This window comes from Diadema setosum, chromosome 17 (genome assembly GCF_964275005.1).
Source record: "Diadema setosum chromosome 17, eeDiaSeto1, whole genome shotgun sequence".
In the NCBI taxonomy this organism is placed as follows: domain Eukaryota; kingdom Metazoa; phylum Echinodermata; class Echinoidea; order Diadematoida; family Diadematidae; genus Diadema; species Diadema setosum.
In genome coordinates, this window is record NC_092701.1 from 20,326,053 (window position 1) to 20,343,012 (window position 16,960).

Here is a 16,960-nt window from a genome sequence, read left to right on the forward strand (position 1 = left end):
TTGCAATTGAAGCCAAGAATAAAGAGTTATTTAAGTTTTTGTAGCATTACGGCCAGACGACTGACGGACGGACGGACGGACTGACGACGGACAGACGACGGACGGACAGACGCCGCAGGCGATCCCTAGTCTCCCCTCACCTCCGGTGGGCTCCGATGGAGACATTTACAACTGAAGTTAGATTTCCAAACTTTTTTGAAGGGTATATATACATATATATATATATATATATATATATATATATATATATGTATATATAATTATTATATATATATATGTGTGTGTGTGTGTGTGTGTGTGTTAACATGTTGATTTTACATATGATTGCGCCTCATGGAGGTTGCATGAAACTCAGAGTTGCAATAAATATGGATGAACCTGCAGTCAACCGCGTGAACTTGTTCCGATACTTCTGTCTAAAGCTCTTCCTTTGAGGATATCGAGCACTCTTCACAGTAGGATAAAATCTTCAAGTGTATTATACTTTTTATATATACATATATTTATATACACACAAAAAAAAAAACATTATGCAGGGGCGGATCCAGGAATTCCATAAAGAGGGGGCGCGTTTACAAAATTAAAGGGGGGGGGGGGCGCCGGTTGCGGTCCTCCCTGGATCCGCCACTGATAATGTACAATATGCATTCATACATTTGTAAAACCCTGCATAAGTCTTATAAAACAATTATGGCAAGAGAAAATGCTTTGACTGAAGAGTAAACATGAAGTGGTATCTTTAATTATTGTATAAAGCAAGATCTTTGCAATGAAGGAAAGCCAAGGAGAGGCTGTCAAATTCTTGTTCTGAATTACCAATGAAGTTGACTGGCAACAACCACTTTTATGGAGAAAATCCTTAACGTCGTGTGCCCCAAGAATCTACAGAATTCATGATCCTCATGAATTCTTAAGAACTAGCAATTACAAATGTGATGATCTCTTGATCAGTGCAAGCTCAGGATAGTTAACTCTATATGTGCCATGATGAAAACCCCCTGTGTGTCACAGTATTCTGAGACAGCAGCATAGTTATATTTTGGAACACCATTCTGTTTTTCAAATCCATGCGACTATTACAGATTTTGTTATCCCGGACATGAAATGAATGAAGTTGTAGAGAAAATATCAAGCTTTGCTTTGATGTAAATTGTACTTTGCATTGCAAATCTCTTTACTGTTTTTACATCAAATGAGCAGTAGCTAGAGTATTTGTAGAGGCACGACTTTCGCACACAACTGTGACAGAAACATAGAATTTACTCGCAAATCCAATAGTGAACACCGCTTGATAGTTACCCACCGCATAAGATGCACGCTACATGTGACTGGAATGGAATCCCGAGAAACGATTTTATCGTACTGTGGCATTTGGTGATCTATCGATTGGTTTGGGCAGGTTTGTTCGTTTGAGCATAATATGTGAAGGTTTGAGCATATTATGTGAACTTGGCACGCTATCGACTGAATCAGGCGTGAGAATGTGGCACATAAAGAGTTGAACTATAAGTCTTAGCACAGTTGGTTGTCTCTCCCTAAAGATATTTTAAAATGTTTCTTTTGATATCATCTTCCTTGTGATTGAATATCAAAAGCAAACCAGAAACTTTGTTGTTGCTATTATTCTGGTGATCTTCCTAAAACTTAAGGAAGGTTTGCATCTTCAAACACACCTAACATAAGATGTGATAACAAAGTCATAGTCATTTAGTCTGCCAGGCTGTGGACAGCACCTCATCCTTCCTCATCCTCATCTTCATCTTCATCCTCATCTTCCAGTACTTTAGCAGCGATGTTCTGGAGGTCCTCCAGTACGGCATGGAGAGGTTCTGAGGAGACAGAAAAGTGGAACATAATTATGCTTATATCTGGCGGCCGACAGGTGGCTGGACTATACGTTTGTTTCTGGTCAATTATGTAAAAGACTTTGTCCACCTGATGAGGTCAAACAAGATTTGGATACCTGTATTTACACAGCTAGGGTAATGAAATACCCCTTCGACAATTACCCCAGACCCTTCCCTTGACAATAACCCTAATAATAAACCAACTGTAATCCTAACTCTGACCCAAACCCTAACCCTAACCCTAATCTTTAATCTAACGTCATCAATAACCAGTATTTGGCGGGGGGGGGGGGTAATTGTCCTAATACGGTTGACAGTCAAGTTAAATGATGCTGGGAATGAGGCAAAAATATTTAGTAGCCATGCTGGCAACATCCATATCAAGAAATATAGCCATGGAAAGGTCCCCCCAAAAAACATTCTAAATGGGAATATCGAATCACCATGAAAAACATGGGATAAAGTGATCACAGAGGCGATGGCTGAATATAACTGAAAAAGTGACACAAGATTTTTATACATCATCTAAACTAAGAACACACATGAATTCAATCTTCTCATCTTGTGATACACAACAATTCACTATCTTCTGATTCAAAAGGGTGCCGCAGATGATCAATTTCACTGGAAGTTCTCTCTATGTGCATGTAATTTGTTTAACTTCCTGTAAAATTTAAATCACAGCCTAGTAGAAAACAAAAAACAAAACAAAACAAAAACACAAAAGACAAACAACAACAAACAATGCAGGGATCTAAAAATATCACACTAGATTCAGAAAATCTAGAAAGAGTTTAAAGTTAAGTGCACAATTGAGATTTGGAACTCTATAACTGGATCTCTTGTACAGTAGTAAAAAAATAAAGAAAAATAAAGACAAGTTAGGAAAGTATTGGGAAGAAAGAAAAGTTGTCACTGCACATGACGGGAATAGTGCATGACACAAATCATTGTTCTTTGTGAAGATAAAGTGACCTCGTCCCCTCATTCTCATGCCCCCACCCCCCCCCCCAAAAAACCAACAACAACAACAACTTGTCCAAAACACAGGTAGTCTAATGAAGAATAATTATAATTTTTGTTTTATTCTACTTAGGGCTGCTTTGCATGTAAATGAGAAGACAATGACACACTACACAATAACCCTTTTGCTTTGTTTTGTTTTTGTTTTTTACTAGACTTATCTCTCACCCCTTCCTCTTTTCTGTGTAGATGTAGAATAGCATTGCTTTCTGCCACCTGTTGCTGCCCCCCTTGGCTGAGCTGCATTCTCTCCCCCGTTCTCTGCACTATCAGACTCAGCAGAAGCGCTCTCTGAATCTCCAAGATGTGGTGATTTACCAGTCTCCCTTGACCTGTAGTTCCCCAGCAAACCCTCCTGTCTCAGTGTTGCCTGGAGAAAACAAAAACAAACAAACAGATAAAATGAACACAATGGGGGGGGGGGGCACAGTGCTGATATAATTCAATCAATCTTGAGAGATGAAGTAGTAGTAAAAAAAAAAGTGATAAAAAAGGTAAAAATGACTTCGAAGAGCATGACTGCATCAATCAATTTCTTTCTTTCTTTTTAATCACGAACTATCTCCATTGCAGGGCTCTAAAACCTGCAAATGGGCATTCCGTTCCCCACGAGCTTTCTTCTCAATGGGTTGCTACCAACATTTGACTGAAGAGTGAATGACAGAGTATCGCAAATATGGAAAATTCCACGTCAGTCAGTCCTTCGTATGAGTTTCCCAAAATAATGAGCAGAATAGAAAGTGCCTTGTAACATGAAGTGATGCTATGACAGAGATCAATTTGAATACAAAATGGGAATAGTTCTATTGAAAGTGGACAGATTACAAGAGTCAAATAAATAAAAGATAATGACGAGTATGTGACAAACATTGCCATTATTTGCCGAACGTCAAGTATGCAAATTAGATGAAGTGATGTCATCATCTTACAAAACGTCTGCTAGTTTATACACAATTGGAAAAAAAGCATCATGTTTTGCTTCATAACTCAGCAAGTTTAGCCCTTGCCCCTTTTAAAATTTGTAATCATGTAGCTCAATTACTACAACCCTATCATTTGCTGTAATCAATAGAAGTTATTGCAAAAGATTAAGGCATGATTTGTTCATCAAATGACTCTGCTTACAGTACCCATACTATATATATTGTACTTACCATCAGAAGGTTCCTGTCTGCCTCAGCCTCACTGAGTTTGGTACGCAGTTTGAAAGTCTCTCGGGTTAGATACTCCTCCTCAGTGCGAGGCAAGGGCCTCCTTGGAGCGTTCCCTCTCCTGAGCTGACTGTCTTTCCAGTTGCCGTAGTGACACTACTACCACAGAGAGCATCGGAGAGCAGGGAAAAAAAAAGGTACAAATCGGCTGTCAAAATATCTTCATATCTCCATATCTTCGAGGCAGATGCCAATGAATCATAAAAGATGAGAGTAACTATAACTCCGGATGTCTTGAGCAACAATTCAAGATCCTTGCAACTGATTAACAAATTGCCCTAAATCGACGTAAATAAGTTCTGAATTGATCATTTTTTTTAGTAGTGAGCCAACACTTGCTGTCGGACGGAAGCTAAGTGGTCTAGTGACACCTGTCCAGAGATCTGGAAATCGTAGGTTCGAATCCTGCTCGAGTATGTACGCCCATGATTTCTTATCATGGCTACTATCAAAACACTGATCAATTTAGTGCTTATTTACGTCGATGTAGGGCAATTTGTCAATCAGTTGCAATGAAAACATCTTGACGGAAGTATTTAATGAATTTGAATAACTCAAGATCCTACTAACAAATATATGGTGCCATGCTACAAAATACTTCAAAGTCAGTAAAAGATCTTGACCTACTTTGAAGATGTATCCTTTTCCTGCTTAAAATGTAGCATCCCCCACCCCAACTTAAGTTTTATCACAAAATCTTCAAAAACAAAGCAAAGACAACATCATAGAACATCTACAATTACAACACTAGAGCTTATAGTGCTCCCCTGGGGACCCTAGATGCAGCGGCACAAGACAGTTGAGCTTTGCTATCATGATAAGTATGTGCTAAGTGCACATAACACTGAAGGTATACGTATGTTCACACGATCAAAGTCTCTCATTTTCCTAGGGGGTCTATGTGAGAATCTCCAGCTGTAGAGATGATTCAGTGTAGAGTCTCTGTGCTCAACTTCTATTCAACTCATTCAAAATGTACACATCCGTCCAACTACTTGGTTATGCTGTGTTTACACCATGTTCCCGGCAACCACAGCAGCCACGTTTCAGGTCACTGTGGACAAAAATTGGATGGACGTGAAATAACGCAATGAGACGGGATAGGCAAACGTGACAGGCCGTGATTGCCATGAATGCTGTGTCAGATTTTTTTTTTAACTCAAAAAATCTGACACTGTAGTCCCAGTGTTAATGAGGAATCTTGTATGCCATGATAAAGTAGGGTGAATGCAACGAAACAGGACAGCACGTAATAGGCCATAACAAAACTTCGAGACGGTCTGTTGCGGGACGCGGCGGAAAATATCGATAGTCTAGCCTGACCAGATGCCGTGAGAACAGCATCTGATGGCTCTACGACTGTATATTCACTGGGGCGAGGACTGGAATGAACAAGACTAGAATGCAAAGGGAGTAAAACAAGAGAATGTCTCATCTGCCCACGGTGCACTACGTTTAAGGCAAGTGGGGCTGCGTAGCCACCGGGAACAAGGTGTAAACACAGCATAACATTGCTCTTGGGATGAGCACATAAGCCCATGGCATGTCTTCAAAGTTAGCACTTGCTACCCATTGCCCAGCACATTAAAACTAAAATGTTTTTTTTTCTTGCCTTCAAAATAAGAATAAACAACCGGGACCCTACATATCTGTATATCTGTGTTCTCCTTAATCTGGGGTTACAAATCAGTTATGTGACATTGCTCTGACAAGTCTGGGATAATCCATACAAATGATGACTGCGCTTGATGGTATTTCATCACAATTCATTTTTGAGATATCTTTACAATTCTTCTCTCTTTTGACTTGAGACAGATTCAATCTTTTAGGGTTTCTGGAGGATAAATTCAAACAGAGAGTAATGGTATTTGTACATTGTAGTAATGGGGCACAGAAAAAAAAATCAGATTAGCTTGTCATGCATCATAGGACTGAAAAAATGAAAACATTTTCAATTAATCTAACTGGGTAATAAATAACTTGCACTTACTGAAGATTTCTTCTCCAGCTCCAGTCATAGTTTCCCCACTTTTTCCTCACTTTTTCTGATGGCTTGTGACACTGGTATCAATGAAAACCAAAAATACACAAACTATACCGGTATACAAAGCCTACAGTTATGATAGATAGATAGATAAATGATATTTTATTGAAGTATTAATGTCTCGCAGTCATACGACTGAATTGCACATAGAATTACATCGTAAAAGAGACAACAAATATTACAAAACAAGTATTCATACAAATGAAACATGTAAAATACTGACATTAAGAAACGAGTCGACATGACATGTAGACCTAGAAACTGAGCAAGCCGTAAACATAACATCATAACAAAAACACAGATGATCAGGGTTCGGTATTGAGACACTCTCTTTCAACACATGCCTCACACACTAGGCGTTTTCACATCAGCCCGATAAAAATCCAAGCTCGAGATATTTTTCGCAGAAAATAGTCAGCAAAATAACGTGCTATTTCGAAACATCGGGCTGATTTGAAAACGCCTACTGACACACGGCCCTTTCGCTCTTTGTCACTTTCACTCGCTCTTTCTCTCACATTTTTGCATACGCACCACATACGCTCACACAACATATTGGTACATCATCAGACCTGCTGAATTCCTATACTCTCGTTACACACCAGTGATCACTCATGTATACACCTGATCATCAAAGCCTATACTGATCAATGAGATTCTTCTCTGGAGATATGCACAATGTATACCTATTGAAATATATTGCACTGAATAAATTACGGGGGATTCAAGAATGTACAAAGTATATATTTCCACTCCCAAAAGGGTGAAAAACAGCAAAACATGTTCAAGACAATGAATTGGTGTAGTTGATTAGAGATAAATAGAAGAATAAGGAAAGAGGGGCATGGTAGGGAAGGAGAGATAGACACAAAACCGGGTAAGCGGAAGAACACAGAGGATAAAAAAGAAGGAAAGAAGAGGAAGGAGTACATGTATAACAACAAAACGCCTATACGATATTGAGTGGGATATACATGTATGCGAGAACCAAGGGAGGTCAAGAGAGATTTATAGGAATCGAAATGTCGGCTGCAGCAAGTATTAAACAGTTCTGCGTGGCACGTGCCACCTGTACCTTGTGTATAATAACAAACAAATTATCCAATAATTGAAATGACACGCAAAATTAACGCTTTCATAAGTAAGTGTAAGTCACAGACTCTGCACGCGTACATTATACCTCTTTATACAAAATATATCATCATTGTGGTGCAAATAGGAAAAGAAAATAAGAGGTATCAGATCAATGAGCATAAAAATTGATCAAAGTGACACGAAACTCATTATCCGAATACGACATGCAACATAATATTGGGTAAACTAGTTCTTCTTCTAAATGTACACAGTTAAATGTGATTATCATTGCATTAAAAAAAAAAACATATTACAATCATACAGTACAAAAAGCACTGCTTAAAGCCGAATATTAGAGAAACCGGAAAGGTCAAGAGAGAACGGGAAATAGGAGTATTGATTGTAACATACTCGCAACGGGAAATTAAAAACCTACCCATTGCAAATCAAAAGCTACAAAATGAAAAGTCATATAAACCACGCATCATTGTATAAAAACATATCATCGATGCAGTATACACACGTAGATAAAAGGGGGACAACCAGTCAACGGTCATAAAACTTGATCAATAATATCGTTGGTTTGTCATCCAAATACACGTGCATTAAAAAAAAAAAAATTGTTTTGCGTGAGATTATTATGCTTCTCGTGACATGAATATGCTGTATATGGGTAACCGTTATCAGTATCGTACAAAGAAAGCAATCATACGGTAAAACACAAAGGGCTGCATAAAATACCATCATGAGTAAAGGTACAATATTGATAACAATTTCCGAGCAATTTTAAGAAAGTTGGCAAAACGATGCGCACAATACCAGGAAACATTACAAGGAAATAATAATTGCCGATGAACAGGATGCAAAACAAACGAAGGACATGTATGACATCATATGGAATTCAATAGTTTAGTCATGAATGGTACTGGGCTATTTTTGTATTAATCATGAAAAGAATGTGTTAATAGTTCATGCTCAATTTCAGCTTATTCTGATAATCCCTTCATTGTTGATGCTCCGATGGTTGACATCCTTTGTTTTGTCCCTTTCATCTCACAGCTAACGCGGCTTGGTTAAAGATCAAGCGCTTGAAAAGACCCTGTACTTCAGAGCCTCTTTTTTCAGTTCATACTTTCAGAGTGTGTGCTTTCTTTCCAGTAGTTTGGGGAGTCCATTTGAATGGAGTTATACACATTTTAAAGCTTAGAGTCTGCTCGTTCAGAATCTGCCCTTAACTAAAAATCCGTGTCTGACGACTTTTTGTTGCTTTTATGATGCAGGGTCACATATTTTGTCATAACTCAGAAATACAGAGTACTAGACATTATATTATGATAAAGATTTCTTTGTTATTGCAATAAATTCTGTTCAAACGCAGAAACTAGCCCAAACCGACCTATAAATCGCCAAATGCCACGGTACAATGAAAGCGTTTCTTGAGATTCTATCCCTGTCACATGTATTTTGCACTTTATGGGGACTATCAAAGGATGTTCCCTGCTGGATTTGCGAGTAAATTCTGTTTTTTCACTGTTTTGTAAGCAAAAGTCATGCCTCTACAATCATGTAGCTGCTGGTTATTTGAAGGGAAAAAAAAAACCAATATAGATTTTGTCATACAATTTACACCAAAGAAACACTGGACATTTTCTCCACAGCTTTGCTCCTTCCATGTCAAGGGTATATCTATAGAAGTTTGATGGAGCTGAAAACAGAACGCTTTCCTCAAAGCAGGACTACGTTGCTGTCTAAGAATAATGCGGGTGCACGTCACGAGACCGACATCTACGAGTCATAAAGCCCACGAGTCATACAGCCCATGAGTTCGAAACTAAACTAACAAGGCCCGTGCATAAGACAGACACATTAAGCCCCGTGTTGTATCTGTCGAACTCGTTGGCTGGGTTTACCTAGTGTCGAACTCATGGGCTGTATGACTCAGTTTTCAATGTGGAACTAGTAGTCCGGCAGCCAAACCCGGATTTTGGGGCTAAGGTTGCATTGGAATGTTAGTTTTTTTTTTTTTTTTTTTAAGTGATATTGGATGTTTAGACCTTCTATTTTATCAATCCACATGCTGGAGCTCTGTCAGCATTGAGCAATTTGAGATATTCGCGGAAATCCAAGATGGCCGCCGGCGGCCATCTTGAAAATGCTATTTACTTACTTTTACCCCCCCCCCCCGCACCTCTCAAAAATGGGCAATAAAGGTTTTTAAGGATGAAGAATTCAAATCTGAGGTTAGTTTCAGGATATTACTATGTTTTGATGTCTTAAAATATAAACATGCTGTAGTGTGGACTATGTAGAATCGAGCAAAGACCTGACTTTTTTATCGTTTCAGTTCTCTTTTTTTTTGGGGGGGGGGTGGGGGACAAATGAGGTGCATAATGTAACAAAATTTATGAAGATTAAGGCCTAAAGCTTAGATTCAGTGATAACAATAATACAATTAATAATTTTTTAAGGGTAGTATTGTGAATGGTCAAAAAAACAACAACAAACAAACAAGTGGGTTTGACGGTTTTTTTCATTTACGTGGGGGGGGGGGGTGTTCCGGGAAACCTGGGGGAATCCGGTTCAGTAGCCGCAATATGACCTTAGAGTACGTGATGAATGTATGTGTATTAATTCTTATTTGTTTTGTTCAGAGTTTCTTCTTAGGAATTTGTAAGTGTTTGTCTTCTAGCTTCAGGACTTCTTTTTATTCAGATAGAATTTATGCTCATGTGCACTTCTCTGTTTACACGGTATCAAAGGTAACCCTTTCCCCCGAGGGTCCACTGCACCTCTCAAAGGTGATGTACATTTTTGTGGGTGTATTCGTATATATGTTAAAGCTTATAGAACTTCCTTTGTTACGCTCTCCTGTGCTCTCTCCTCGGCGCCCGGGGGGTGGGAAGTTAAACAGACCCCTCCAAGTTGAGAAGTTGATTGTGCGCGTCCCGAGCGTAAATCCATTTCTGTCCATTTGGTACGAATTGTGCGTTGCTTTCCTTTTGGACGTCGTTGGCGCATCAGTGTCAAAGCGCTTTGGGGTATGGTGTTATGGAAAACTGGGTGGTTTGATAGCATCCCTGGGATTGAGATATTGTGTAATCTTTATCCTGCGGTTTTTGATATGTACAAGTCTGATTTTTGATGAAAAAGTGGGTCACAACGGTAGTTCATAATTCCCTCTCGCTAATTCCTGATCACATTGGCGTGATAATAAGGTTGTATTTGAAAGTGATTATATGTCATTATGGAAGGTTTTTTTTTAAGGACACAAAGCTGACTTTTATATCTTTGAATGTTAAAGGTATACGGTCTTATTTCAAAAGAATCAAAGTGTTTTCATGGTGTAAAGATAAACAGGCAGATGTTACATTTTTGCAGGAGACGTATAGTCTTGAAGACAACGTTATTGAATGGACAAAACAATGGGGAGGAAAGGCAATATTTTCACACGAATCTTCACATAGCTGCGGGGTGATGATTTTGTTTAAAGATAGGTTAGATGTTGATATTATTGATAAGTATGTTTCGGAAAATGGAAGATGGATATCATTACGGGTGAAGATAGAAAGCAATGAATATTTACTTTGTAATATCTATGCGCCAACAGGCGACAAACACAAAGATCAGAGACTTTATTTTGAGCAATTACATGAACGTTTAACGTCATTTGATGATATTAGTTCTTTGGCTGTTATAATGGGGGGGGGGGAGATTTTAATACACTTTTGAATAGATATATGGATAGGGATGGAGGTAACCCGGCAGCGTGTAATGTTATTCAAGAGGTGATTTTCAAAATACAACATGATTTTGATTTAGTAGATATTTGGAGATTAAGAAACCCCCTTATTAGAAGGTATACATGGAGACAGTCCCACCCTTTAATACAAAGCAGATTAGATATTTGGATGATTTCGGATGTTCTTCAAAGTTATGTTAAGGAAACTGATATTATTCCTGGGGTTGGCACTGATCACTCTGCAATTATTCTAAAGCTTGAGAATAAAACAGGGAAATATTTTAATGTCACAAATTGGAAGTTTAATAATAGTCTATGTGATGATGAGCAATTCTGTACTGAGATGTCCCGAAGTATAGATGTTTGGATCAATGAATCAATTAGAGTTTGAAGATTTGAGAGTACGATGGGATTTTGTGAAGTATAAAATTCGTTGTTTTTCCCGCAAATATAGTATTGAAAAAGCAAAGAAGATGAGGGAGGAGAGACAGGTGTTAGAGAGACGATTATATAATTTACAGAAGTTGATAGAAGAGCAAGGAGATCAATTTCTTCAAGAATATGAAAAAGTTAAATGTGATTATGAGGCGCATTTGGATCACATTACACATGGTATTATAGTGAGGTCTAGAGCAAATTGGGTTGAATATGGAGAAAAAATAGTAGTTATTTTCTTAATCTGGAAAATTTTATATCAAATTTTGGGATAAGCTTGGGGCTTTTTTCGTAGGAATTATGAATTACAGTTTTATGTCTGGTAAATTATGTTCGTCGCAACGACAAGGAATGATAACGTTGATAGCTAAGAAAGGTAAAGATAAATTATTTATTAAGAATTACCGTCCCATTACTTTATTGAACGTTGATTACAAGATATGTTCGAAGGTGTTAGCGATGAGGTTAAAGAAGGTTTTACCTGGTATCATTCATTCGGACCAGGTAGCCTTCATCAAAGATAGGTATATAGGTGAAGCGGTTCGCACTGTTTCAGAGACACTCTTTTATTCTAGATTGAAAAACATTCGTGGTTTTATTGTTAGTCTTGATTTAAAAAAAAAAAGCTTTTGATTCCCTCAATCATCAATATTTTTTTGAAGTGTTAAAATTCTTTAAATTTGGAGAACAATTTTGTAGATTTGTGCGTGTGTTTTATAATGATATAGAAAGTTGTGTTTTGAATAATAGTAGGTCAACTGGGTATTTTAGGATTGGGAAGGGCGTCCGCCAAGGTGATCCTTTGTCGCCTTATATGTTCATTATAGCCGTAGAAACACTTGCACTTCATATTAGATCTAGCCCAGAAATTATGGGAATAAAGTTAAGTGTACAGGAGGAAATAAAACTTTCTATGTATGCTGATGATATCACAGTTTTTTTTTTTACATTTTAATGATCAATGTTTTCCTAATCTTGCAAAGATTTTAAATGATTTTGCTATCTGTTCGTCTTTATCAATTACTTATGATAAAACAAAAGTGATGCGAATTGGTCCATCGGTGTTTACTACTGCACCTAAGACGGACGTGCAACAATTTAGGAATGTAGAATTTATATCTGTTCTCACTGTTTTAGGAATAGATATTTCGTATTCTTTTCACGACCGGAAGGCACAATTACAAAGAATTTTTGATGAATATTAAATCACAACTGCATAGGTGGAGATTTAGAGATTTATCCCTCTACGGGAAAATTCAGATTGTTAAGATTTATGCTTTATCTCAGTTGCTATATATCGCAAGTATAGTTTTAGTGCCAGATTCGTGTATACATGATGTGAATAAAGTTATTTATGAATTTATTTGGAGAGGCCCAGATAGAATAAGGCGCGATGTTTTAGTAAAAGATTATGAGGAGGGAGGTTTGAAAATGTGCTGTTTAAAGTCAATGATGCAAGCTCAAAAAATAAAATGGGTGCAGAGGTTATTTGGGTCATTTTCAAAAGGATGGAAATCCATTTGTTTGAATTTGTTAGCATCTGTAGGAGGAGAATTTTTGTTCTTCTGCAACTTTGATGTTTCAAAGTTAAAGATTAATGTTTCACGGTGGTTTTTAGAGGTATTAGAAACGTGGTCCCTCCTTCAGAACAGAGAATCAAGCATACCCAATCAAATAATCTGGAATAATAAATACATTTTGTTTCACGGGAAGTCTATGTTTAATAAACATATAGTAGAGAAAGGTTTTTTGAAGGTAATAGTAGAGGCTACTATGTAATCCCGTGAGATTTTTGTGCCAAAATTGATTTTTTTTTTTGGCTAACTTTGTCAATTTGGGGGTGCTGAATCAAAAAAAAAACTTTGGTTCCATTTTTTCCGACCACGTCTTCAGCCGCCATTTTGAATTTCAAAATGGCCGCCATAGCAAACTGTATTTTTATCCATATCTCAGTAAGTGAGCATTGTAGAAGTTTCAAATTTGGTTCAAAATGCATAGCTTTGATGTCAGACACTGTGGTATATCTTTTTCTGATATGGTGGATTGTTTTGATACAATTTGTAGGCAGCCATCTTGAATTTCAAAATGGCCGCCATGGCAAACAGTATTTTGAACCATATCTCATACAGTGAGCATTGTAGAAGCTTCAAATTAGGTGCAAAATGCCTGGTTGTGATGTCAGACACTCTGCTATATCATTTTCTGATATTGTGGATTGTTTTGATACAATTTTTAGACTGCCACCTTAAAATTCATAATGGCCGCCATAGCGTTTTTAAACCCATATCTCATGTTGCAATTATTGTAGGAGCATCAAATTTTAAGTAATGCACATGCCTGTGGTGTCCAACGTTCCAGTACAGCTGTTTCCTATTATGGATCACTAGATAGGCCACCATCTTGAAATTCAAGATGGTGGCCATAGAAAAACATATAATACCGTGGGAAGCGCCTTAGATGAATTTGCCAAAATTGTCCTAGTTAGACCGAATTCATTTTCAAGTCACACAGAACGACAGCCATCTCTAATTCAAAATGGCCGCCATAAATTCAGATGTAAGGACGAGGTTCCAATGACGTAATCATGCCATCGGGGGGGGGGGGGGCAAAAAGTGCGTAAGGGGGGGGGGGAGGGAGGGGTCCCATACCACTTCCCATAAGTGTTGGCAAGCGTGTAAGCGTTACATCCCACGTCCCATAATTATAGCCAAGCGGGTATATGTGGTTGGCGTACTGCGTGCTACAGCTATGCGCTGAATACACACGTGATTTGTTTTTGCCTCTCAGGTAATACATTGTTTGGTGTCATGGAACCTTGTTAATAGTTATATTTTATCCCAGTTATAAAATATTTGTACAAAAGCAAGCATTGATACGATTAAAGGGGATCTTCAAAAACTTCATGCTGCCTCGAGAGAATGAACACAAACAAGGAAAAGTCTCGCAATGGCAAGAAATGCCATGTTCATCCTACCAGGCATCCCATTCACAAGCTTGTTTGTTGACCACAATAATTGAAACATCTCATCAGGGAGCTCATAATTCCTGGATGTATTTCTAGAATAACACAGAATGAATAAGGAATGTCAATGGGTAGGTTTTTTTCCTGATTGCCCTTGTGGAGATGCGGGTCATCCTCAATTATCAAGACTTCCAAGATGCTTATTGCTGTACCGCCAATGATTCTAAAACTACAAAGGAGAAATAATAGCTCGGTTCTGTGGCACTTTGGATGCATCAGAATTCCTCAACAATTTAGAACACCATCACACGATGGTAATCTCAAAAATTGTTACTGCATTGAAACTGATGAATGTGGTGTTTAGCAATCAGGCATCGAAAACATTCAAGGAGGATATTGTAGAAAGAGATGAAAAGGGAAGTTTTCCTGTTCTGTATTTGAACTTGTATCTGAAAGAATTTGAAAAAAAAAATCTATTTGGGATGATATGAAAAGGGCCAGACATTCAGCTCTTGCAATTGAAATACACCGTGTAAGGTTGGATCAAAAGTCATTAAGCTTAAGAAGACCACTACCTTCTTATAACACTTCTACTGGTACAACAGTCTGATAGACCTGTCATTATCCAGTCATTGCTGGACGATACAATTATCGGACGTTATAAGTTCTACTGTTCTAATCAATTCCACAATCACTCTTCATCTCACAATTTTATGGCCTTCTCCTAATTCTCACTAACAAAGGTTCATTTTTCGTACCCATGTTTAAAAAACCCACAAAACTGAGCCAAATAATCAGCCTGAAAGTTGAAATACTGATCAGTCCATTCCATCTGACACAGATACCACATCACGGAAAAAAAAAAGAAATAAAGGGTTCATCAAAGATGCCATGGGAGCTGTCACCTGTCACAACGAGGAAGCAGATGTCCTCATTCCATTGCATGCATTAGATGCTTCAAGAGCAACATGGAATTTCAGAGATACTGATGATTATTACGTATAGACACTGACATTTTCATTCTCCTGATGGATCTTTGCTTTACTTTTAATAATGCATCGCATGTTGTCTGCTCCATCACTGGAAAAGGAGATGATAAAGTACAATAGACATTGTTGAGAGATTATGTTCTGCAAATTGTTGCGAAAAACAAAGGTCTGCTTGGTCATGCCTTTCATGGTGGAGGTTGAAGTTGAAAATTTAAGGATGTCTCAAAAAGCAGATGAATCAAGAATTCTCTAAGCCTTGAATTACGCAGAATGCGCAATGACACAGTCCATGCCTTCCAGAAGTTGGGCGTGGATGACTTCAACCTGGACAATCTCCCGCTTTGCTCTCGTAGAGTCTTGATATAACACATCCAGAGAACAAAACCTCGTAAACCTTCACAACCTAATTTGTGCCTCTACTTACATGGGAATAATATGGTACATTGTAGTTATTTCCGGCGGATATACATAAATTATTCAATTAACTGCTTTGAGTTTCCTACACCAACGGTAGCCACAGTATTCATTAAATGTTCAGAAGGCAAGAAATGCAAAAGTCATTGTTTCTGGAAGAATTTAGAACCAAATCTCCCCTGTGTACAGCCCTATACAAGTGCTGTGACTTCAAAAACACATTGAGGGAATGAGCCTAGAAGACATTAACTGAGTAAATATCCCATGATTTTTTTTTAGTACACGGCTAATACCGTTTATTTAAACTCTACAACCAAATCGTCTAGATGGGGGCATTTAGTCACTCAGACGCAGCTATTGGGGCACTTTTGAAAGTCATTTGCTTTGACACCAGAATCACATGACTTCACATTCTCAGGTTTTACCAAAATGCAATGCTCTTAAAGGAATGTTTCCCATGGAAGCCATTTTGCATTTTTACATGGCAGTGTAACTACAGGAAGTAGTTCCGCCTATGCAATAATAATACTATTTGTTGAAGTGATTGACTTACACATAGGTCCGACATGAAAGTGCTCCAGCATGCTTGAGTTTGCAGGGTAAAGATCTTACAGCACGAAATATGGGTCGAAATCCATCTTGAATTTCAAGAGTGGCAGCCTATGCGAATAGTCCATTATTACAGAATGTATATAATTATGTGTGTGTGTGTGTTTGTAAAAGAATGTACAATGTACACCACCATAAACATTGATATGCCTAAAAGTTGCTTCTAACCACAAATATTAGCTGAAAAGCAGCCATTTTGAATGATTAAAATGGCAGCCTAAAAAATGATCTGCAATTACAGGGAGGAGATCAAAGTGCATCTGAATGTTCAACATCATGAGCCCGGTTTATGCCCGAAATGTGAACTTTCTGTATTGTTTACAACATGAAATGTGGGTCAAAATATACATTCTGGTATGGCGGCCATTTTGAATTTCAAGATGGCCACCTATAATATCAAAATGGACTGGTCATCATTTCAGAGAAAGATGTTTCAGAAAGTCTGATAGCATACGCATGCTCTTCGCTCCAAGTTAGAACCTTACACAATGCACACGATATGAGATACAGGCCCAATTACATTTGCTATGGTAGCCATTTTGAATTTCAAGATGGCCGCCAACCAAAATGATCCATCATTCAAAACAAAAAAGTATATATTAGCATGTCTGAC

At 38.0% G+C, this 16,960-nt stretch overlaps 1 protein-coding gene across 1 annotated transcript; it reads right to left on the reverse strand.

Moving 5' to 3' along the window:
* Window positions 1–737: 737 nt before the first annotated feature.
* Window positions 738–6,099, reverse strand: LOC140240512 (uncharacterized). Its single transcript, XM_072320279.1, has 5 exons — window positions 6,072–6,099; window positions 5,453–5,478; window positions 4,025–4,177; window positions 3,039–3,240; window positions 738–1,829 (listed from the first exon to the last, which is right to left on the reverse strand). The coding sequence occupies exons 1-5, from the start codon at window positions 6,097–6,099 to the stop codon at window positions 1,735–1,737; spliced, it is 504 nt and encodes a 167-aa protein (XP_072176380.1). The 3' UTR covers window positions 738–1,734.
* Between the last annotated feature and the right edge of the window lie 10,861 nt (window positions 6,100–16,960).